The sequence below is a fragment of the Thermobia domestica genome, chromosome 16, assembly GCF_964235325.1.
Source record: "Thermobia domestica chromosome 16, izTheDome1.hap1.1, whole genome shotgun sequence".
Taxonomy (NCBI): Eukaryota; Metazoa; Arthropoda; class Insecta; order Zygentoma; family Lepismatidae; genus Thermobia; species Thermobia domestica.
This window is the reverse complement of record NC_137469.1, coordinates 28,242,927-28,268,554: the sequence shown is the minus strand read 5'-3', so window position 1 is coordinate 28,268,554 and position 25,628 is coordinate 28,242,927. Positions and strand designations below refer to the sequence as shown.

At 36.0% G+C, this 25,628-nt stretch overlaps 1 protein-coding gene across 1 annotated transcript in view; it reads left to right on the top strand.

Moving 5' to 3' along the window:
- The window catches only part of LOC145672437 (uncharacterized), a 273,840-nt gene that overhangs the window by 124,230 nt on the left and 123,982 nt on the right, over positions 1–25,628 (top strand). The window contains exons 11-13 of the mRNA XM_081741594.1: positions 1,148–1,308; positions 6,505–6,644; positions 14,691–14,936. Of these exons, the coding sequence (XP_081597720.1) occupies positions 1,148–1,308; positions 6,505–6,644; positions 14,691–14,936 (547 nt within the window). The remainder of the gene's footprint in view (positions 1–1,147; positions 1,309–6,504; positions 6,645–14,690; positions 14,937–25,628) is intronic.

The window sequence follows — 25,628 nt, the reverse complement described above, 5'->3', positions numbered from 1 at the left end:
TTTTCATAATATCGATTCCAAGAAGGGTTAAACAATGTAGACTTGCGACACGATATTCTTAACAAAAATAACAAAAGTCTTTTTCACGGGTAGCAATGTATTATTTTAGCATAAAAGACGCCCCTTTTTGATTTCAGACTAATTAATTGAATATCTACCAAGAGACACAGGTTTCTATGGCAGAAAAGAAATATTGTGTCACATTCAAGATTTCTTTAAACGGGTTGTCCTCAACGAGACTTGGCTAGTTAAGCCTTCGTTCGGCAAACCGAAAGCATCTATGTTTGTTTCCTTTTTTAAAGAAATCAAACTTTCCTTTCCGTTCTTTCTCTCTCCGACCATCATTTCATGACACAAGTCTCAAGTTAGGAAATATCGACCGTAGTCTTGGTGTTATAGGCAGTAGGTTAGAAATCAGGGGGTCTTGGGTTCAAATGTACTATAAGTCACCGATCATTAGAAACTGAATATGGGAGAACTATGAAATAAAGTAAATAGACGGGTGTAAGTTTGTTATAAAATTACATGACAAACGCATTTTATCTGATCCCAAACGGTTATCTTCGAATATACACGGATAAAGGAGCACTCTGATTGGCCAAATTAAAAAGACGTCCACGATTTGCTTCTTTACATACAAGCGAGGTTTTCTTCATCGCTTTCGTGGCAAAGTCAGAAGAACACACGGCTGATAATCATAACGTTGGTGGTTTCCCCACCCCCACCCCCGGTTTGTTTTTTGTAGTGTTTTTAGGTTAATCTTAATGTAAAGAAATAACGCATATAGGCGATTTAACATATTTTCGGGGAAGTAATTTTGTGGTTCACTGGCGTTTCGTAGCGCTAGTGTTATAATTTTCAAAAGAGAACATCGCGGATCTTCCCTGCGGGGCCGCCAATTTTTGGAGAGATGTCGGTAGTTGCGCGTCTGTGGTCCACCGACACTTACGGCACGGGAATACTAAATGAAGTGACACATTTCCACTTATTGTGGACCAATCACTAACTTAGATTGGCATTCCTTGCCTTGATAGAAAACAGAATCCAATTCCATGCTCTTGTTTGTGTGTGAATTGAACATAAGAAACTCTATAGTGAGTAAGTTCTCTATAAGTTATATGCCTATGTCATTTTCTCTTTGTTACAGACTTTGTCATAGATATTAAGTCGATTGCATTCGCTAGATTCAAAGAACTAGGGTTTTTGGTGGAGGTTGTGTCAATTATTCCACTTGATTTTTTTGCTGCACGACACGAGAAACGTATTATTGCTTTGCTGAACATCAATAAACTCCTCAGAATACGGCAGGTAAGTTTGCGATTTACAACCTGTGCTTTTGTACTAACAACTAAAACTTACGAGGTCGAAATCGACTTTGTTTACCACACTTGGCAGCGAAGTACGGAATATCAAGAAACGAGCGTAAGCAAAAGTTAAAGTGCTTTCGTCCGTAAAGACAGGCGCAGTAGCCAAAACCTTGATTGATCAGAATATTCGAGAATAATGTATTTCAAGTATGAAAATGTCAATATATTTGTAAACCGCGTAAGGGGATGGAAGACAAAAACATATTAGACACCGGGAGGGAGTAGACATCTATTAGAGGGCAGGCTTATCATTGCCGCTATCTTGTATCTCGCTCGAATGTTTTAAATCGGAAGACACCTGAAACTTAATAAAAGATTTCATTTCAATTTTAATTGCATTTCAATATGCCGATTTTGTTGCATTTGTATCTTCCTGGTATTTCATAATAAATATACTCCATAGTTCTGGATAATCACAATAACATTTTAAAACATTTTTCTGACCAGAACAAAATGAATTATTTAATAACTATACGATTTTTGTTACAGTTTCAAGGACCTAACGTCCTCTTCATCAGACATTGAGAAAAGACAGATGACAGCAAATCTTACATCTTCCTCAACCGTTAGTTAGCATTTTCATTTATATAATTTTAATTGTTGTTTTTATATATATAAAATTTTGTTGATCGGAATAGACGTGTTTTAAAAGTGCTCCGCGTTTAGTGAGTTTTAGTGAGTTTTTAATGAATGATCTTTTTCCAACATATTCGGGAATGTGATAAAAAGTGTGCCTTTTTCGTTTTAGTGTGATATCGTATTCTAAGTCCAAAAATTGTATAGTTATTATCACTTTTCGTAGAAAGAATTCGTTACATTTCCTCAACTGATTGAACTTCAACAATGGAAAAGACATTTCAATTTTATTTAAAAATAATTTTTCATTTATTTGCTATAATTATAAAAGTTTAATTAGTGTTTCATGGCAAATATTACTATATCGGAAACTAATTTACAGTTATCGGGAAACACTGTGCATACCTGTCCTTCATGTTTAAAAACGTTTCCAACAAGAAGAGGATTAAATATTCACAACACTCGTAAACATGCTGAACTAGAAATTCATAGTAATTGTGAAGTAGAGGAATTTGCGACAGAACTGGGAAAGTTAAAATCTAATGTTTTCATTCTGAAAAGAATTCCCCGAGGAGCTCGATATGCTGTTGCGAAGAAGTTAGCTTCTATCATCGCAGACTGTGTAAACCAAAATGACAACTCTGCCTGGAAAAAAATATTAAGTTTCCCTTATTATGGACTCCATATACCAACTGAGAGAAAGAACAAATCTCTCACAAACCTCGTGAAAGAAAACCTAAATTTGTCTTCTCCACCAACAAATCGCTTCAAAAAGAAGAAAAAATCAGAGCTCTCCAAAAGAGTGGCAGCGAAAATTTCGGATTTTGACACAAAAGGTGCAATTAGATTGTTAAGTTCAGATAACACATTGGCCCCAGTGAACGAGGAGACCTATAAGCTTCTCACCAATAATCATCCCATGTCATCTAGGGAACTCTCGTTTCCAGATCCTCCTTTGGAAAGTGACCCTGTATTAACGGTGGATGCTAAGATGGTTTTGAGAGCTATCTACAGTTTTCCCAGTGGTTCAGCTCCAGGCATTGATGGCTCATTTCCACAACATCTAAAGGATCTGTTATCCAAATCGGCAGGGGAAGCAGCTGAAATATTATTGGATAACCTAACGAGGTTAATTAATCTCATTTTGTGTGGAAGAGTGCCTCAAGATATACGAAAATAATTCTTTGGAGCCACACTTTGTACACCCCGTAAGAAAGAAAGCGGAATTCGTCCAATAGCTGTAGGTTGCACCTTAAGAAGATTGGCTTCTAAGCTCCCGTGTGTACCAGCAATGCTCTTCCTATTTTCAGCCCAACCAATTAGGGTTCGCAACGAAAAGAGGATGTGAAGCAATTATTCATTCAACTCGAACTTTTATCAAGAACCATGAAAATTCACAGCACGTCATTCTCAAAATAGATTATAAAAATGCCTTTAATACGGTGGAATGGGATATCATGTTAAGTGAAATAAAGCAACAGCTCCCTGCCACCTACCCCTTTTTCTGGCAAAGCTATGCTTGTCCATCAATGCTGGTTTTTGGAGAGAAAACAATACTGTCCCAGGTCGGTTGCCAACAAGGAGATTCCGCTTGCCCAATGCTTTTCAGCTTATCAATCCATCCTATAGTTCGCAAATTATCATCTGAACTAAAATTATTTTATCTGGATGATGGTACTTTGGGTGGTTCCCCACAATCCGTTTTTCAGGATGTGAATATTTTATTAGCAGAGTCTAAACGCATTGGTTTAGAAGTTAATCCTTCTAAATGTGAACTGTTTTTCACATCTGGAAAAGTGGACACCACTATTGTATCACAATTTCAACAGCTTCTTCCTGGACTTCGAACAGTTAATGCGAACCAGTTATTTCTTCTAGGTGCTCCACTGCATGAAACAGGTTACGAAATAGCTTTTAATGAGCACCTAAATCAGCTTTAAACTGTTATTGAACGGTTAAAAATTTTACCATCTCACTTGGCATATTTCCTTCTAAAAAATTGCATGGGTATACCAAAGTTACAATATTTTCTTCGAACTACTCCAACATGGTATATGCCATCTCTACTTCTCCAAATGGATGCGTGCCTGAAAAAAGCATTAGAGTCTATAGTAAATATATCTATGAATCAAATACAATGGACACAAGCTAGTCTTCCAATTCGATTCGGAGGTTTGAATATCCGCAGAGTCTCCGACCTCAGCCTTCCAGCTTTTGTTTCCTCGTGTTATGGGGTGAGACCACTCGTCTCCAACATTCTTAACATTCCCGTTGATGATGTGGTCATTCATCACTTGATAGAGGCAATTGACGTATGGAAGTTTTTATTTGGACAAGATATACCATCCATATTAGAAGTACAGAAAAGCTGGGACAAAATAATCTTAAAATCAATTATTGAACAAGAGTTACTTTTGGATAATGTATTTGATATAGCTCGCTTTAAGGCCTTACAAGAAAAAGAATCTGGCGCATGGTTGCAATCAATTCCATCGAGAAATATTGGAACTTTCATGGATAACAATTCTTTTCGTCTTTGTGTTGCTCTACGCCTTGGCATGAACATGTGTAAAAAATTTACATGCATTTGTCGGGAGCAAGTCAATGAAAAGTGTTTGCATCCATTGAGCTGTCCCAAAAGCGCAGGCAGAGTGTCCCGTCACGCTGAATTAAATGATATCCTAAAGCGTGCTTTGGCCAGCATAGACGTGCCTTCAATTTTAGAACCATCAGGTTTATCAAGGGATGATGGGAAAAGACCAGATGACATCACGTTAATTCCCTGGGAAAATGGGCAATGTCTAGTATGGGATGTCACTTGTGTTGATACTTTTGCAGCTTCTCATATCGTATCAACATCTAAGGAAGCTGGAAGTGCGGCAGAAACGGCGTGCAGACGAAAACATTTAAAATATAAATGCTTAAAAGAAGACCATTTTTTTTATTCCCTTTGCTGTTGAAACAATGGGTGTTTTCAGCAAAGAGGCAAAGAATCTAGTGAAACAAATAGGTTCACAGTTGGTTGCGAAAACAGGAGATTCGCGGAGCAAACAATTTTTAATACAGACACTCAGTTTAGCAATTCAGCGGGGAAACGCAGCTTGTATTTTTAAATCATTCCCCTCTGCTCCTATTATGGAAGAAGTTTTTTGTCTTAAATAGTTAATCCGTTCCACGCTAGCCACATTTACCATCAAGTACTGCTATATGAAGGTTCAATTATATCACATTGCACAGCACAGTGTTGCCTGGAATTTCGTATATTATGTAATGCATTGATTCTTTGTACATCATTTTGTATATTTCGGTTAACTTTTTATCTATGACAGGTTGAGGATATTTCTTTTAATGTTTTGCATGTCTAATTTATTTTATGTTCTTTGGTTTGTCATTTAATTTATATTTTTATATTATGTATGTCCGTTTATAAATTTCCTTTTTGTTAAATTCTAAATGTAAAATAATTAGGCAAAAATTTTTCAAAGTGAAATATAAAAATTGCATTGTTTTAAGTGAAGATAATAATAATAAAAAAATTAACGTTTTCTCATAAAAAATATGTAACAATATCATATAATTACATTATTAATATATGTTAATTGTCAATGCAATTTTACAATTCTATTAATCTTTATATAAAATAAAATAAAATAAAATAACAGAAATTTGAAAATATTCAAATTGCACTAATAGTCTTATGCATTTTTCTTTTCAATCACTTCTAATATTTTCTCCCATTGCTCATGTATATTTATACCACTTGTCCAGTTCATTAATTTCTCCTCTTGTTCTTTCTTTATTCTTCTCGCTTCCTTCCACTTCCTAATAATCTTTCTTTTTTCTCTTTCGAAATCTCAATGTCTGATGAAGAGGACGTTAGGTCCTTGAAACTGTAACAAAAATCGTATAGTTATTAAATAATTTATTTTGTTCTGGTCAGAAAAATGTTTTAAAATGTAACTGGTATTTCAATATGCAGTTTTCATTAATGTCATATCGTACCTCTTTCATTTAAATTGATTTTTAAACAACTCTGCACCTGTTGAAAATATTTAGTAGACTTACTTTTTGTTGCTCTTAACAGTATGTATAAAAACAAAAATATGCTTAACAGAACAAAATTCAAAATAATATTTAAAAATATTTATCGGTATTAGATTCTAATTATATTTATTTCTTCCGCTTGTCTTCACGAACCTCTTATTTCTTCCGCTTGTCTTCACGAACCTCCCCCCCCAATGAACCCCTCCCGACTCCCAGGTTGGGAAACCCTGTGTTAGACAATATGGATAATGCTAAATGAAAACTATGTTGAAAACTGATTTTATTTATTTTTTATTATTTATTTTTTTTAAGCACAAATACAGTTCTTTCATTTTAAAGTCACAGATTTCTGTACGTTAGTCACTTTTCAATGGGACCGATAGTGGTCAACAAACTCAGATTTCATCTTACTGTAACGTTGATAACTCGTTTATATTCTAGTTGTTTTAAAAATTAATTGAACCGTAATTGGTAAAGAAATTCAAGGTATTAATTGCTATCTTCTGTGTCTCCGTAGGTTGCAGACTATTTCAGTACAAGGGAAAACGATTTAACCAGGAATATTGCATTAAGAAGGATGTTTAAATATGTGTTCTATATGTCATACTGTATATACTTGTTAGGAGCATTTGCTTATATGGTGGCCTGTTTTTCAAAGTAAGTGACATTAAAATACACATTTTAAACCCCTATTGCATAAACATATATATATATATATATATATATATATATATATATATATATATATATATATATATATATATATATATATATATATATATATAGGGTGTTCATTTATTAAGTAGCCAAAATCAACTGGTGAAATCCTCTCACCTAAACAAATAAAAGAAAAACATGTGGACATAGGACCAAAACCGCGTTGTTTCCAAGTTATACGATGCGGAAAACCCGGAAAATGTAACTTTGAGGTTGCCTAGCTAGAAAACTAGAAGACATATTATTAAAGGCGGTTAAAGAAATATCACAGGAACTAGTACAATCTCTATCTAACTATCCATGTTTCAGAGTTAAGTCGTACCGGCGCAACGAATTTTATAGAGGAAGCTTGGGTATCGAAACCCTGATTTAAGCACCGAGAAGAGAAAAGAAGTTATGTTTTAATAGAAAATGACTAATTATCGGTTCACTAAGCTGTTATGTCGTGTACATGAGTATTATCTTTTGTAAATTTCACATTATCACTAATTGTAACATCTGCAATTATGCAACCACACATAACACAGTTTAACATCAAAGAAAAGTTATTGATAATACCTGCAAACCAAGTTCTAACACTAAATATCATAGAGCAGATTCGGTTTCTTTAACGTGACCTTGCCGCCTTAGCTCTGTCATTCAGGATAGTGGTGCAATGAAGCTCAAAAATTAATTTTCCCACGCTTTCGACGTTCTGTATCTCCCAAACTATTGATCAGCTCGCATATGTTCCAAAGACATTTTTCCTCGTACAGGTGTCCAGAATCACCTGGTAAAATTTGTCCACATAGTTGCCGTTCACCCTATATATATATATATATATATATATATATATATATATATATATATATATATATATATATATATATATATATATATATATGTGTGTGTGTGTGTGTGTGTGTGTGTGGGTGTACTGTTAGAATTACGAGATGAATGTAGTGTTTAGGTCGAACACAAACTATTTATCTTAGAAAGTTGAGACTTCTGCCACTTCTAGACGTAATCTCCCTTTAAACGGTAGATTTTTCGCAACGTGGACGCCACAATTCCATGGTGGTCAAGAACGCTTGTTTACGATAGTGTTTTGATCATTGCAAAATATCTTATGCCTAATTGAAAAATGAGCGTGCACGGAGAGTGTCCTTCATTGTCGAAAACAATCTAAAATCGCTAGGAAAGGAGCCTGGTAAGTAGTGAGCATGATATATCACTTTAGAGTTCTTGTTACGAAGAAAGTTAGGGGTATCCAATGAACAGAAACATTGACTTGATGGAAAAGCACACAAGCTAACCTTCTTGGGTCGTTTTGCTTGCAATGTTGAAATGAGATTAGTTTTCTAAACATGTTCGTAAAGATGCAGATGTCACTGTAATGCCCTCTGCAACACATTGAAGGAGGGTGATCTTTGCTGAACAAAAACATAGCCACAATCACTTGTGGAACACCATCAGTAACCCAAATTTCTTAGGAGACTGGAGTCTGTGTGTTTAAATTGTTGCTCTTCCTGTTGCTTTTCAGGATTCACGCAAATCAATTGTAACAAATGAGGAAAAGAAAGCACGACGCAGTCTTGTGGTCAACAGTCAGCATTCAGGGAACTCACCTTGAAGAAACTTTTCGTGCTTTCAGATCTTCATGCAGAATAGTATCAACAGATCCCATAGTAATACTAAGTCTGGAAGGGATATCATGCACACCTAATTAGCGGTTCTCCATAACAAGTTCCTCATTAACTCAATCTTGTTGGCTCGGTTTGTCCGTGGTTGGGGCTGCTGGGGTTCACTATCATACAATTACCAACCATCTTTACACCTTCATTGCACATTTTGAACACCCGTTACACCTTTACCACATGTCTAAGTGAATTGTTGATGAATAAAGATAGGTACTACATCTCACATATGGAAAAAACGAATGATCACATGCAGAAAGCACTATTATATCAGTCGAAATGGAAATGGACGGGAGGGGGATGGGGAGATAGGAGTAGAAAAAGAAAACCTCTTCGCTCTTGAATACAGTATATATGGGTCTGCTTTTGTTTGTTTGTTTGTGCTACCTACCGTCTCCCTTGGGTACTGGCTTCCGGCATATTCCCTAAAGAAACTGTTGATAACAATTTGGGTCAGATCTCGTGTTCTGTTCAAGCGCAAATTGACAGTAGTCAGATAAAATAAGCGATCTGACATGAGTAGCCTCAGTGGTTCGGAAACTCCGGTTTAATCATACTTACTTTTATACACACACTTGTATATACGTGACTGGCAAGCCGACGATCCATAAGGATTCACACACACTCAAATAAAAAAAGAGAATATTACCTTGGGTGAATTCCTATTTATTGGGTAGATATATATGTATGTAAGAAATAAACGCAAAGATATTAACAACACACAACATTTTAACTTAATATAGCATAAATGCTTGAGCGAATGAAATTTCGCACACACTTGAGAAAGATAAAACATTTAATATTACGAAAATATATGTAGATATATATATGGTAGATGAAAACACTAAGAATGTGGCCGTTTGGTTATATTTATAATCACTTTCACTAAATCACCTTTCACGTTGACGTTGGGCTTTCGCTGCGAAATAGGGACGATGAGTGTGGGGATTGGAGGGAACACGAACTTCTGACGAGGCTCCGCAACTCCAAAGATGATACACTTTAGGAGGTAATTACTGGGACATCACTTCCTTCACTTTTCCAGTTGATACTCTAATTATAATTCCACCAAATACTTAATGCCTTTTCATAGCCGTCCCATATTAACACATAAGTAAGTTTGTCTGCAGGAGACTTTCGCTACTCCTTCACTCAATGCTAGACGCCAACTCCTCGCTTCTGCCAACATCTGGGGAAATCCCGGTTGTCATGTCTCTGGTGGTAGATTTAATAGCTCTGGCAACACGTGTTTTAGTTTTGTGGGAGCAAAAAACTGGAGATTCCAATTAAACGAGTGTTGCAGACCAACTTTAAGAATTCGGTCCATAACTGATGGATTTTTCACTTCATAGTTCGATACAAAACTGTTTAGTAAAAAGGAGTGCACATCGGCAAGTGTGTAGATTAACCATTCTGTCTGCACTCATAAAGACTGCGAGCACTGTTCCCACGATGGTTGAGATAACGAAACATTAATGCGTGGGAACGCAGCATTCAACGCACAACCTGTTTACACTGTAACAACTTTGTGTGTAAGAAGATTTCCAAACGTTAATAATTGTTGTTATGAAGAATATATGCAAAACAGTCTCAGTAGCGAAAATCATGAGTTGGTAACTTCACCTAGGGAAAGAAAAAAAGTTCGCTGTTTCAAAGCACTCTGCTAATGAGATAAGAGTTTGGTTCCAAATGAATGATTTCTTTGTATTACACTGTTCAACAACGAAAATGTAAATTGAACAATATCAGCTAATTCTTATTGATTTTGTGGTGCTGATCACGAATTTGAAAGTTATTTTCGAATATTAGCTCTACTTTTCGTTTTACAGGCATGTCTAATAATAACGCTTTAAAAATAAATATATTCGCTTCGTTTGGGGTAAAATGTTACACTGATCCGGCAACACTGCAGAAACCATATGAACGCTTGGATACATTGTGTTCCTTATCTCAGTAGTGTTCTGCTATTATTAGAGAAGACAGGTTTAGTGCAGTTATCAGCGTTTTGGGTGTGACGTTTATGTAGTGCAGGACATAAAAATACAACTACAAGTACGCAAAAATACTGGTATTTCGAATGTATATTTTTAAATAGTTGTCGGAACTATTTCAAGTGACATTTTGAGGATTTCAATAAACAAAAATGCCGCGAAATTGTGTAAACAGTGCGGATAGCTTCTGCTACGTGTGTGGGGAAGTGACATTTTCCTCACAAAAGCAGACTATAACACCACTAATAAGAAAAGCTTATCAATATTACTTTGGTTGTAAAATTGGAGACCAAGATAAATCTTGGGCACCCCACATTGTGTGTAACACTTGTGCCAGCAATCTAAGAAATTGGATTAATGGGAAGGGGCGCTCAATGCGTTTTGCAGTGCCCATGATTTGGAGGGAGCCAAGCGACCACATCAGAGACTGTTATTTTTGTATGGTTCCTTCCGTCAAGAAGGAAATTTCCACGAAGAAGAAACGGGCCTTGATCTATCCTAACATTCCTTCTGCAATGCGCCCTGTTCCACATGGAGAAGGACTACCTGTTCCTGACCCACCTAAAGAATACGATCTTTTTTCTGATGATGATCAAGAAGTTGAAGCTCCTGAATCAAGTACTTCGAAGGACCCTACGTTTGTTGTAGAAGAACCTCCATATGAATCACATAGACTTACTCAAGAGGAACTAAGTGATCTAATCAGAGACTTGGATCTCTCGAAAAGCAAAGCCGAAATTTCAGCGCCACTCTTAAAGCAATGGAATTTATTGCAGGAAAAAGTAAATATTTCAGTGTAGATGTTCACGTCATTTTTTACTATGGAAGACACACTTGTGGCATGTACAGGTGTAAATTGTCTCATGAGGGCACTTAAAATTAATTACGAACCTACGGAGTGGAAGCTCTTTATAGATTCGTCCAAGATGAGTTTAAAGGCACTGCTTTTACATATTGGAAATTAACTTCCTTCAATTCCTGTAGGTTACGCAGTTCATATGAAGGAATCTTATGAAAACTTGAAACGTTTACTTCAAGCCATTAAATATTACGATTTTCAGTGGCTCATTTGTGGTGAGCTTAAAGTAATAGCACTGTTGCTAGGTATGCAGTTAGGGTACACAAAGCATTGTTGCTTTATATGTGAATGGGACAGTAGAGATCGTGGATCTCATTACCGCAAAAGTGATTGGAGTACCAGAGAAACTCTTCAGCCGGGAGTGAAAAATGTGCAGCATGAACCACTGGTAGATCGTAACCGAATTTTGCTTCCCCCTCTACATATTAAATTAGGTCTTATGAAAAGTTTTGTTAAGAGCATGAACCAAGAGGATAAGGCCTGTAAGTACCTAAGAGGACAATTCCCTCGATTAAGTGATACCAAAGTTAAAGAGGGTGTTTTCATAGGGCCACAGATTAGGTAACTATTCAAAGATCACAAGTTCGACGAAATTCTCCAAGGTGAGGAGAAAGCTGCGTGGGAAAGCTTGAAGAGTATTTGTTCACTGTTCTTGGGAAGACACCGAGCAACAAATTACAAACAACTGGTAGCAAAGTTGTTATTGTGCTACGAAAATCTTGGTTGCAATATATCTCTGAAACTCCACTTTCTTCATTCACATCCTGACTTCTTTCCCGAAGATTGTGGAGCAGTAAGTGACGAACATGGTGAGCGTTTCCATCAAGATATTGCAGCCATGGAGAAGAGACACGAGGGAAAGTGGAGTTCTAACATATTGGCCGACTACTGTTGGACTATTGCAAGGGATGCTCCAGATGTAACCTACAAAAGGCAAGCCAAGCGAAGACGCTCAAAATAAAATAAACATAATCCTGTACAAGGGATCACTTGAAACTTTTGTCTACATTGCAGTGTAGTTCTTGCACAAAAAGGTATTTGTACATATTTTTCATGTTTTGATGTTAATACTGATTCTTATTACGGAATTGTTAATGTTTAACTTGACCACGGTTACTTTATTTTCTGTATCGCTGTGAAACTGGTATTTACGCAATTTTGAAAAAGAAAGTAAAAGGGTATAGAAAGCTATAGGTTAGGGTACTTCTTAACTCCCCAGCTTATCACATCACAGTGAAATAGATAAAAGAAAAGTGAAATGTAGGTTTTTACAAGGATTTTGCTTAAATGTTCTATAAATATTTATACATTTGTATATATACAGCTACTGTTGTACAATTGCGTTTTTTTTCACAACCTGAGCTAAAAAAGTTCTTCTATTATCATTTCCTTTCATATTATGCTTAAATGAATGTAAAAATCGCAATTTCAAAGAATTTACATACTTTCGATCAAAATATGTTGAACAGTGTATCGACGGCGACGATAAGTCTGAGTAACAGCTGCAGGTAAAGAAAGAACAGAGTTTCTCACCAGCTCCGTAACGTTCAGAGCCAAGCAAGAAATATAACTTCTCCTTTTCCATGAATAAAATAATCATTTTGCATGATGTTTAATAGTTAAGAGAGTACACAGTCTGTCCAAAAAGTGCGACCTTGTTGTCATGCTGACGGACATATTTGTTTGTTTATGTGTGTGTATTGATTCTCTATCTATCAGCTAAAATACACATGCGCACAACCATTTTTGTAGATGGTGAAATTGAACACTTCTTCGAGGCAAATTTTACTTCACTGGTAATATAGCAGAAATTATTCGAAATATTGAAACATTTCCGAAATATTTTTTTACTTCTCTATAACACAAGAATGCCAACTGAAATCATCAGAACGCAATTATCACAGAAGGATATGACAATGCCACTAACCACAATATCACAATCATACAAGAACTGAATATTGTAATATTTGTATGGGTAGAGACAATGACAGTCCGGGATTCTAGCCCTTCACCTAATTTATCCCACAAAATGTTACGAAATAGTCTTTGTGTATACAAAGTAAATATATTAAATGTCGTTATGACCAGTGAGGTGAAGGAAGGAAATGTTTTCTGCTAGAAACCCATTAGCTCATAGCAGCTTCCAGGGCGTCTTGCAGTGACTTCAGGATACGGTACTTCTCGTCAACCTCCTTAGCTCATGGCAGGCTTCAGAGGTTCAGGTTGTGGTTAGGAATCCCCTTCGCTCATCGCAGCCTCCAGGGATTTTAGGCAAGGTAGTAATACTTCCCCCAGGACAACCTTAAGAGCAGGTGTAGGTTAAGCGATCAGTGATCAACTGATGCCTCAGTCTTTTTTGAATCTACTTTTATAGGCCATTTATGGATGGCTCGTTCCTCTTCGGTTCCCGTCCTGCTAATCTTCGTGTCTTCCTCGTTTTGTATATCGTTTGCTGTTCTGATGCTTATAAACAATAGCACGTATTGTTTGAATAACATGTGCTCACAGTGCAAGGTGGGGATCCTTACAATATACTTATCAGATGGAAAGATTTAGGTATCACGTGCTAGATACGTGTGGAGCGACAGTAACCGAAAAGTGAAGATAAAGTATTATGAATCATATTATAAGCTCTTGCATTGTTGCCAAAATTTAGTTTAAAACCAGTAATTTTAGGCCAAGGCTGTAATAAGAAAACCACAGTTATTAATATTCAAATTTCAAAGTATTTTTCGAACTCGTTGGCCTCAAATTAACAAAGATTATCTAGTCTTATTCCTGTAACATTTTGTGAGTTGGAGAGTGTAATTGGACTTACTCTTTAGGCAAAAGCTTAAAGGCCTTAGTGGGTGGTATGGAAAATTGATCTATTAGCCTTCTCCTCCCACAACATGGTAGTGAAACAAATATTTTCTCCGAAATTCGGTGTTGCCAGCGAAATTCGAACTGGACGGCAGCTCTCGGCGAGAATAGAGAAGTGAGTAAAGCTGATCTTCTCCGTCACATGAGTAAGGAAAGGAATGTCGTAAATGTTTTGGCGAAGAAAAAAGTAGTCTGGAAACTCCGAGTGTTTGGTGTTGCTTTGTTATTTTACACTTTCAACCTACTTTCAACAGAATATTTCTTCTGTTGAGGAGGAACGACCCGTATATGCAGGTAAGTTAGTCAATATTCATTTCTCCTTTCTCTATATCGAAAGAAAGAAAGAACCCACATGTGTAAGTCATTAATCACAGTGTAACGAGGACCAAAACGTCGTTGGATACACACTAAGTTACAATGTCACTAGTAAGAGGATACGACTTGTTGGACATTTCCGCCACTAAGGCTTTAAGCTCTTGCCTAAAGAATACATTGTATAAGAAAAGTATATTATTTTTTTATACGTTTCTTTGTCTATATTCATTTTCAGTGCCACACAAATACAATAATAGTAATTGATGGATTGTTCTCTTTACAGACCGTGCATTCCTACCAGTTGGTTTGCAGGTTTGGAATATGACTACAGAAAGAATTTTCATCCTTATTTCTTAGTTTCTGTCTACTACGCTTCTATATTGGTGATCGGAACAGGTATTCAGAACGTGAGGCCTCTCAATTCGATTGATATTCATATTACGTACCTTTACACGTCCATCGGTTTCTTCCTACTATCGTACTGCACTGCCCAGTACACAGCGTCAAAAGTGCTAAAAGAACAATCGAAGTAAGTATAAACAGTAGCCGTTACAGGAAAGTTTACAATCATTACCAAACAGCAGTCAAGTTGCTAGATGCTGCATATGAGATTAGTTGAGCTTTGTGCATTATGAAGTATATTTAACTTCACGAAAACTTCCAAAATGTTTGTTGTCGATAAGTTTCTCAAAATTCAGTCATTGTTAACCCTTTAAAGATTTATGGTAACTTTTGTTACCATGGCGTAGTATTGTCTTTGACCGCTTATTTAGGTTCTATAACAGGTATTTAAGCCGTTTTATTTTTTGACCAAGTCAAAGATGGACCAAAGAACACCACAGATGCGTTTTGGAACCAGATGGTCAACTTGGCGGCGCCAAGTGAGGGAGGAAAAGCGTGACTTATTTTTTTCTTAAGGCAAATTCCAATTTTTTTTTACGTCTTTAGTTTTGAAGATATCAGATTGAAACTTGCATATGGCTTGTGTGCACCTTTGAGAATTTCTATTTTTTTTACCCTACGTGATCCCTACGTGCACTAGAACCCGAGCCCAAGGGGTGCAATTATTCCGAGGGGGTGATTTTTTCAGAAAAAATATCCGGTTTTTCCCGATTCAAGTGTATGATACAGACATGTGAGTGGTATCGTTGAAAAGCGTTATACTGAAGAAAATGGTGTTTGAACGATGACTCTAAATCAAATAGTGATGACGCAGTAAATTTATATAAATGAGGAACAACGAAAAACACCACGTATATATTCCTTGATTTATTATTAGTAGTACCATTAATGCATACGAAAGTGAACAAATGCAGTGTGAAGGCTTCTGCTGGGTAAGTCAAGATGTGCTCCACGCTGAATAGCGAGACCCTGATTCCAGATCCATGTCCTTTGCGTCAGTTGTGTGAGTGGGTGCGGACAGATGAGTGTTTGTGTCACAGTTACAGTGCGGGGTGTTGAATGGGCAAACATGCACACCGTGTTTACAAATGCAGAATGCACAGACATAATATTCGTGTATTGGTTCTGCAATGGCAATAGTCATCTGCCACTAAACGAGTACCGTGTTGATTTCCAAACTGTCGAACACCAAACATTCGTGTGTTCGCCAACGAATACCAGTCCATCAGAGACCATGGGGCACAGTGCCTACTGTTATATATGCTGAGAGAGATAGAAGACTGCCTCGTGCGGCAATTCGGTGTATACTGCAATCCGTGTAGAACGCAGCCCCACAAGTACCAGGCGCATAACATGTCGGCGAGAGATCGAGTCTTATATGGCAGTGTGGATAACATTAGCGACGAAAGACCTGCATCCGTACCATTTCCAACGTGATAAAGCCTGCATGATGGTGACGAAACGTATGGCCTTTTGTACGTGGGTAACGCAACATGAGCACTTAATCCCATATATCGCGTTCACCAACGGGGATACTTTTACGCGAGATGACATAAATTATAGCTACAATTAGCATTATTGGTGTAATACCAATACGCATACCACCATCCCCACAAATCCCATTTCCAGCACAGATTCTTGGTTAATGTGTGGTGTGTCAATGGTACACAATTACATACTCAATGCCCCAATCGTCAAACACAATAACCTGAATGGACATATTTTTCTTCAGTTTCTGGAGGCACTACCACCTGCGTTTGAGGACATAGCATTGGACATTCACCAAAACATGTACTTTCATTAATGGTATTAGTAGTAATAAATTGATGAATACGTACGTGGTGTTTTTCGTTGTTACTTCTTTCCCCAATTTACTCTAAAACTAGGCGTTTCGCGACATATGTTGATATGAACTTTTTTCATGTACTAGTCACGTACAATCACCTACCGCAGTATTTGTATTACCTTCCGTTACACAATGTATATAGAGTATAAATGGGTTACCTTCAGAATTTCAAAAAAAAAAAAAAATCCGTCCTTAGTTTTCAAGATATAAGATCGAAATTTTGCACACATATTGTATACATAACTACATATTTTTCAAGAGATTTTCAGATCCGTACGTAAACCTAGGCCTGGGCCAGAGGGGCGCAAAAAATTTCGAAACACTCCGGGTTTTTCCGATTATCGTGTATAATACGGACAAGTATGTGGTACCATTGGAAAGGATGCTCCATTCTGAAAAAGACGTGTTATTAATCACGATTCTACGATAATTAATAAGGAAACAATAGCTGTTTGAGTGAAAGTCGCAAATTTACCTCAAAAACTGGAAATCCCAAAAGAGTTAATTCCTCATTTCACAGTAAAACATTTTTATTTCGGTTATATTATCGTACTTTTTATTACATGATGTTTTCTCATTCAAGTATTCCTTGAAGTGTATCGCAATTTCACAGTGTGAGGCAATACTAAATCACTATGATATCCTGTATGTTACACTGTACTCGGTAGCTCCAGAGTATCTTAAGTTGCATAATGGAAAGGATAGTGTCTCCGTGATCTTTGATAAAACTTCGACCCTATAGGGATAATGGACAACGAGAGAAGCAGCAGCTTGAGATACCGAACAACTATCCAGAAATATGTCACCTGCAAACTATAGCCGTATGAAACTTTATTGGAATGATACGGAAGTGATCATAACTGGGAAACGAATTGTCAGATGAGATCCGTTTAAGCAAATATTGCATTATTGGACCTGTAAATTCCATTAATGAAAAAATGGATGTGGGACAGACACAGCGTCAGAGTTGCCATGCAGAAAGTAGGATAATTATAGACTTCCAAACCATTATTACTTTGTTTCACTCTGCGTTGTTATTTTTTTTCAACTTGTCTGTCCCGTAAACTACGTTATGTTATGCTTTCCTTTTAAAACTTGTGTGTCCCGTGAACTTCACTATGTTATACTTTCCTTTTAAAACTTGTCTGTCCCGTGAACTTCATTATGTTATACTTTCCTTTTAAAACTTGTCTGTCCCGTGAACTTCATTATGTTATGCTTTCCTTTTAAAACTTGTCTGTCCCGTGAACTTCATTATGTTATGCTTTCCTTTTAAAACTTGTCAGTCCCAAGAACTTCATTATGTTATGCTTTCCTTTTTGTCCCGTGAACTTCATTATGTTATGCTTTCCTTTTACAACTTGTCTGTCCTGTGAACTTCATTATGTTATGCTTTCCTTTTAAAACTTGTCAGTCCCAAGAACTTCATTATGTTATGCTTTCCTTTTTGTCCCGTGAACTTCATTATGTTATGCTTTCCTTTTAAAACTTGTCTGTCCCGTGAACTTCATTATGTTATGCTTTCGTTTTAAAACTTGTCTGTCCCGGGAACTTCATTATATTATGCTTTCCTTTTAAAACTTGTCTGTCCTGTGAACTTCATTATGTTATGCTTTCCTTTTAAAACTTGTCTGTCCCGTGAACTTCATTATGTTATGCTTTCCTTTTTGTCTCGTGAACTTCATTATGTTATGCTTTCCTTTTACAACTTGTCTGTCCCGTGAACTTCATTATGTTATGCTTTCCTTTTAAAACTTGTCTGTCCCAAGAACTTCGTTATGCCATGCTTTTCTTTTAAAACTTGTCTGTCCTGTTAACATGCTCGCTCTAGTAACAATCTGCATGAGTCTAACAGGAAATTCGAATATTGTAAACGGTGTTGGATTAGTTTAATCGCTGTCGAAGATAATAAAATTGCACTAAAGCAGAGCACAAATGTGAGACACTGAACTCAAGGATTTAATTTCAAAATAATAGTATATATATATATATATATATATATATATATATATATATATATATATATATATATATATATATATATATATATATATATATATATATATATATATATATATATATATATATATATATATATATATATATATATATATATATATAAACATGATATGCAGTTTTCTTATTCATTGCTCTTGATCGTGGACTCAATCTACAACATGATTACCAAACACCCTGCCATTGAAGATGAATAGTACGATCTAATCATAGCAAGACAGCCAATAGACGAACTAACTATAGCGTAATATTATAATATTGTTTCTCACTGTACAATTGTATAATGTCGACATTAATTTTTGTAAAAATTGGTGCTCACCGAAAGAAAAACTTTGGTTGTTGTCTGTCCATGTACCAAATTTCTCAAAAGTAAATCCCCACGTTAAGCGGGTTTGCATATCCAGGCTCCTAACTATGAAAACATTTACGATCACTCTAACCCCAATCATTTCACATATTCAACCTGTTGTATATAAGTTATTAGGACGTAAAATTGAACATAGTTTATACGAAAAAGACTTTTATGCATTGCAAGACCTGTAACTGCCAAATATTCACCACAAACTTATAGTCGTATCGACATAAACAAAAAGAAGTGTGGAGCAGGAATTTTAAAGTGAATTACAATACGATAAGCATAAAGATTTATAGAACTAATGAAGTAAATATTCTTGTGTAAGTTATCGATTTCTAACCAGATTAAAACGCGAATATTCGTTTGCATCGCACTTTAAAGTAAATCCTCTCTATATATAATTCTTACTGGAAAGTATGTTTAACTCCAATTACTTAATCAATATTTTTAATAATATATTTTTATTGTAATACTTTTACTATTCAATGTTGTATACACTACATTTCCCAATGCAAAACCTCGCAAACGTATAGTGGACTAGTGAATATTATCAAATAAATTATCATTTTGTTTACGTAAATACTGCATCGCCTCATTTGAAACTTCGTACTTTAAATAATAATAATAATAATAATAATAATAATAATAATAATAATAATAATAATAATAATAATAATAATAATAATAATAAAATCATAGCCATACCTTTATCAGAATTTCAGGCTAAGTCAATAAATGAATTCAACGTGGTCTCTATTCGAACTTCTATTTAATCGAATCCGATAGAAATACAAAGAGAAACTTCGATAAGAGGTAAAAGAAAAATGTTTACCTTGGTGGGACTGGAACTAACCTTTAAGAGTTCCTTTCAATTTACAGACAAATGCCTTAGGCACTTTGTTTCTTTTCTTTAAGTTAACTGATTCACCGAACGTATCTGAGTAACTTGTCTCTATTTTCTACTCGGTTATATACGTTTTACAATCATTTCCGTTAATCATGAACGACAGGAACACGAATACAAAAACATCCAAGAGAATTAATATTCCAAACTCCCCCACCGAGAATCGAACCAGGGACCCCATACACCTTAGGCACACGTGCTAGCCACTAGACCAGCGGGGAAAACAAGTGAAACGCATTTTGTAGTATCTGAAGTTTACACCTATTTCATCCTGCTGTAATAATGTTTACCGTATTCATTACTTTGAGTAATGGTATATGTTATTCATATAGGTTCTATTACATATTCGTTCATAAATATTATATAAATTATCAGAATTATTCACGATCTTCCATGGAAATTCACTGGTGCATGCGCACTAGAAACAGAAGAATGCAGTTTACTGATATTAGTGAGAATGCAAATTTCTAACAGGCTATCAGAATTCTTTAATGGAAAGTAGTGGTTCACAACCTGGGGACACGCAGCTTCCTCCTGAGTAAGCATGAAGTGGGAGTAAGGGGGCGAAAGCTACTTGCAGAAATGAATTGTGAAATAAATTATTATTATTATCATTATTTTTTATTATTATTATTATTATTATTATTATTATTATTATTATTATTATTATTATTATTATTATTATTATTATTATTATTATTTGTCATACCGCTAAATCAATTTCTTCACTGCTTTCTCGTCACAGCCCAAAACCAAAGCAATCTGTATGAGAGTTTGTTCTACTTTTACTCGACTATAATTTATCCTCGCAAACTAACAGATAGTTCTCTACAGCCTTTAGAGCTAGGCATTTTGACAACTTGTAAAAATTTGCATTGTGATTCGTATTAGCAATGACAGTAAAGTGGATCTTTCTGTTTCTACTGTGCATCATCAGCATCATTATATCAGAAGTATTCCGCCATTACCAGCGGGTCACTTACCGCAGCTGAGAAGCTGCCATGCTCCACAATCTTTTGTTAACCTCTCCATCTTCACATACGATTTTTCTGTTTTGATATCGCCAATAGCCTAATTATGTTTCTATATAGTCTAATTCGTCCCCTCCCTCTCTTTCCTGCCACCATACCCTCTAGCACATCCCTCATGATACAGTTCCTTCTTAACTAGTATTCCAACCAGTTTCTCTTCCTCTTCTTAATAATATTTTTCTCCTTCCATTTCCAACCCTCTCATTCGTTTTCCTCTCGACCCAGCTATTTCTCTCCATTCTTCTCCACGCACATATTTCGAAAGCCTCCAATTGTTTCTCATCATTTCTGCGTAATGTCCATGTTTCTGTCCTATAAATACAGTAAAATACAGTACACGAAGCATTTTATGAGTCTTTTTTTTTAACTCTAAGGCCCTACAAAATAGTATTTTCTTCATCCTAAAGGCTTCTTTCGCCATTTCTATCCTTGCTTTTATTTCACGTTCGCATGTCATATCACTAATAATACTACCCAGACATCAAAAACTAGTCACCTGTTTTTTTCCCGCTCCTACTTCTATATTTGACAACGATCGCTTCGTTTCAATCACCATGGATTTTGTCTTTCTAACATTTATTTTCATCCCATATTCTTCAGAAGCGGGGCCGTGGTGGCTCAGTGGTAGAGCGTTCACCTCTGGTGCTTGGGGTCCCGGGTTCGATCCCAGCCCCCGCCAAGTGAACTTGGTGGTGGACAAACACCGTGTGCGTGGGTTTTCTCGGGGTTCTCCCGTTTCCTCCCACTTTCTTCATTCCACTATTTCATTATTACTCATCATCACCGTCTCCTTTAGCCTAACCGGCATAATCGTGGGACGTAAAACTTAAAGATTTCATTCTTCAGAAGCCCTTCTCAAGTTTTCTGCATTTTATTAATTTTCTTTTTAGATTCTGCAACAACAATCATATCAACCCCAAACCGTATACACCTCATCATTCTATCTCCTACCGAAATTCCATATTCATTATGAAAACTCATTTTTGCTATCTCTTCTACATAGCTATTAAATAATGTCTGCGAAATATATGATATCTGTTGAACTCACCTTTCAATTACACTGTCTGTCTACTGTGCATGCGCCAGTGAATTTCCATGGAAGATCATGAATAATTCTGATAATTTATATAATATTTATGAACGAATATGTAATAGAACCTATATGAATAACATATATCATTACTCAAAGTAACGAATACGGTAAACATTATTACAGCAGGATGAAATAGGTGTAAACTTCAGATACTACAAAATGCGTTTCACTTGTTTTCCCCGCTGGTCTAGTGGCTAGCACGTGTGCCTAAGGTGTATGGGGTCCCTGGTTCGATTCTCGGTGGGGGAGTTTGGAATATTAATTCTCTTGGATGTTTTTGTATTCGTGTTCCTGTCGTTCATGATTAACGGAAATGATTGTAAAACGTATATAACCGAGTAGAAAATAGAGACAAGTTACTCAGATACGTTCGGTGAATCAGTTAACTTAAAGAAAAGAAACAAAGTGCCTCAGGCATTTGTCTGTAAATTGAAAGGAACTCTTAAAGGTTAGTTCCAGTCCCACCAAGGTAAACATTTTTCTTTTACCTCTTATCGAAGTTTCTCTTTGTATTTCTATCGGATTCGATTAAATAGAAGTTCGAATAGAGACCACGTTGAATTCATTTATTGACTAAGCCTGAAATTCTGATAAAGGTATGGCTATGATTTTATTATTATTATTATTATTATTATTATTATTATTATTATTATTATTATTATTATTATTATTATTATTATTATTATTATTTAAAGTACGAAGTTTCAAATGAGGCGATGCAGTATTTACGTAAACAAAATGATAATTTATTTGATAATATTCACTAGTCCACTATACATTTGCGAGGTTTTGCATTGGGAAATGTAGTGTATACAACATTGAATAGTAAAAGTATTACAATAAAAATATATTATTAAAAATATTGATTAAGTAATTGGAGTTAAACATACTTTCCAGTAAGAACTATATATAGAACTATATTTACTTTAAAATGCGATGCAAACGAATATTCGAGTTTTAATCTGATTAGAAATCGATAACTTACACAAGAATATTTACTTCATTAGTTCTATAAATCTTTATGCTTATCGTATTGTAATTCACTTTAAAATTATGATTTTTCCATTTCAAAACGTAGAACGAGAAATAAATGTAATATTCTATTTGTTAAGGAAACCTTTCAAACTGATGATTTCAGGGCATGACCTGTGGGAGAATTTGAGACTCTTTCGACATAAATTTCGCCCTTCGTGGCTATAAGTTATCTTCGATCATGCTCAAAGTGGACTAATAATGTTTTATCAGTTTTATCTCATTCATATATTGACAATTACCGGGGGAGAATCTTCTGAAATCGTCAATGCTTATAATTAGTTTTTCATTACAAATCAAAGGATAATAATGAAATATTGAACATAATATTTTGTTCTCAGCTGTGGATTTTAGATTTGCAATTCATGTAATGTTCCCTTCTAATGGAATTTGAGAGAAAAGTAGTTGCCAAAGATTTATTTAAAGAAATGTTCTCAGTCCTCTGATGAAAATAGGAACACACTTAAAAAAAAAAGAAAAAACCGAACACTCCCTTCAGGGTTTGAACACATAAACTTCTAATTGATAGACTAGTGACCCAAACCGCTCAACCAGTTTGTATGTCTTCAGTGAGTCTCTTTTGACTTTTGGGTAAAGTAGATTCCTGCTCTACACTTCTTTTTGTTTATGTCGATGCGACTATAAGTTTGTGGTGAATATTTGGCAGTTACAGGTCTTGCAATGCATAAAAGTCTTTTTCGTATAAATTATGTTCAATTTTACGTCCTAATAACTTATATACAACAGGTTGAATATGTGAAATGATTGGAGTTAGAGTGATCGTAAATGTTTTCATAGTTAGGAGCCTGGTTATGCAAACCCGCTCAACGTGGGGATTTACTTTTGAGAAATTTGGTACCCAAAAGTACCTAAAAGCACGGGCATCTCTCGCGGGGGGATATGAAGACGCGTTCCCCTCAATATTTTGAAGTACAAAATATTCAATATTTTATTCTAATTTAATTTATTTACTAACGACGTAATAACATATAAATAATAATCATTATATTTATTTGGAATATAATATTAAGGCTGTGATACGATTATAACAGAGCTCTTGATATGTCTCAGTGGGTCTGTGAATGTAAGCAGAAAGGTAACAAATGGAATCTGAAGGTAATAAACAGGTTGGGCTAGGTACTACCATTTAAATCACTCTCTTTTTTGTCGAGGACGTTGAAGATGATGACCGGCCTGGGAGACTTGAAACAAGCTTAACTGAGGAAAATCTGATGACAGTGCGTGAACTCTTAAACATTGATCATGGTCTTAGTGTTAGATTAATTGCCGGTGAACTGGGATTGGGTCCGACTGCTGTGTTCAAGTTAGTGACAGAAGATTTGAAGATGAGAAAAGTGAAATTTTGGCGCGATTCAACGTGGCAAAACTGCCGCATCCAGCCTACAGCCCCGAACAAGATCCCAGCGACTGTTTTGTTCCCCGAAACAAGAAGGACCTGAAAGGGAAGCGATTCGGCACGCTTCCAGCGGTCCAGGCGGCTTCGACGATGTCCCTTCACAGCCTAGTGCGCGAACGCTTTCAGGGAGCCTATGAACAATGGAAACCCCGCTGGCAGCGGTGGGTTGATGTCCAACGGTCATATTTTGTAGACCTTTAGTTCGTTGTACAAAAATGTGTAATGCATTTATTTTGAGACCAGTCTTGAAACTTTGTGAACGCATCCTGTAAAAGAGGGGGTTAAGTGTCATCCGAGATTGTACAAAGATTTGCGGTAGTAGGTAAAATGTCCTAATAATATTTAAAAGTTATTTCGGCCTCTATAATATTTGGATACATGTATGCTTTGATACAATTCATTACAGTTTTGGAGACGTTAAATAATCAGGAAATGTGGTTGCAAAGAAAATGTTCACACACTGATGTATTTTTTGCAGTGTATAATAATATAGGATCAAATATCTAGGATCTAGGATCTAGGATTCAAATATCTAGGATCAATATTAACAGAGGAAAATCATATTCACGAAGAAATTAAATGTCGACTAAAAGCAGGGAATTTGTGTTACTATTCGGTTCAAAATCTCTTGTCGTCGCGAATTATGTCGAGGAATTTGAAGCTTAAAATATACAAAACTATAATCATGCCTGTTGTTCTGTATCGTTGCGAAACATGATCGCTTACTCTGAGGGAAGAGCATAGACTGAAAGTATTTGGGAACAATATCCTGAGACGAATATTCAGACCCAAGAGGAACTGGAATGGGAAATGGCGGAAACTTCATAACTACATAGTTTATACGGTTTACCCAACATTGTTAGGGTCGTCAAGTCTAGGAGGCTCAGGTGGGCAGGTCATGTAGCCAGGATGGAAGAAAGTAGAAACGCTTTCAAAGTCTCGACTGGAAGAAACAATCGGAAAACGACCATTAGGTAGACCTAGGCGCAGATGGGAGGACAATATTAAGATGGATCTCGCAGAGATTGGAATACAAAGTAGAAACTGGATGCAGTTAGCTAAGGATAGAAGTCAGTGGAGAGCTTTTGTGAACGTGGCATTGTACCTCTGGTTCCATAGGCCATA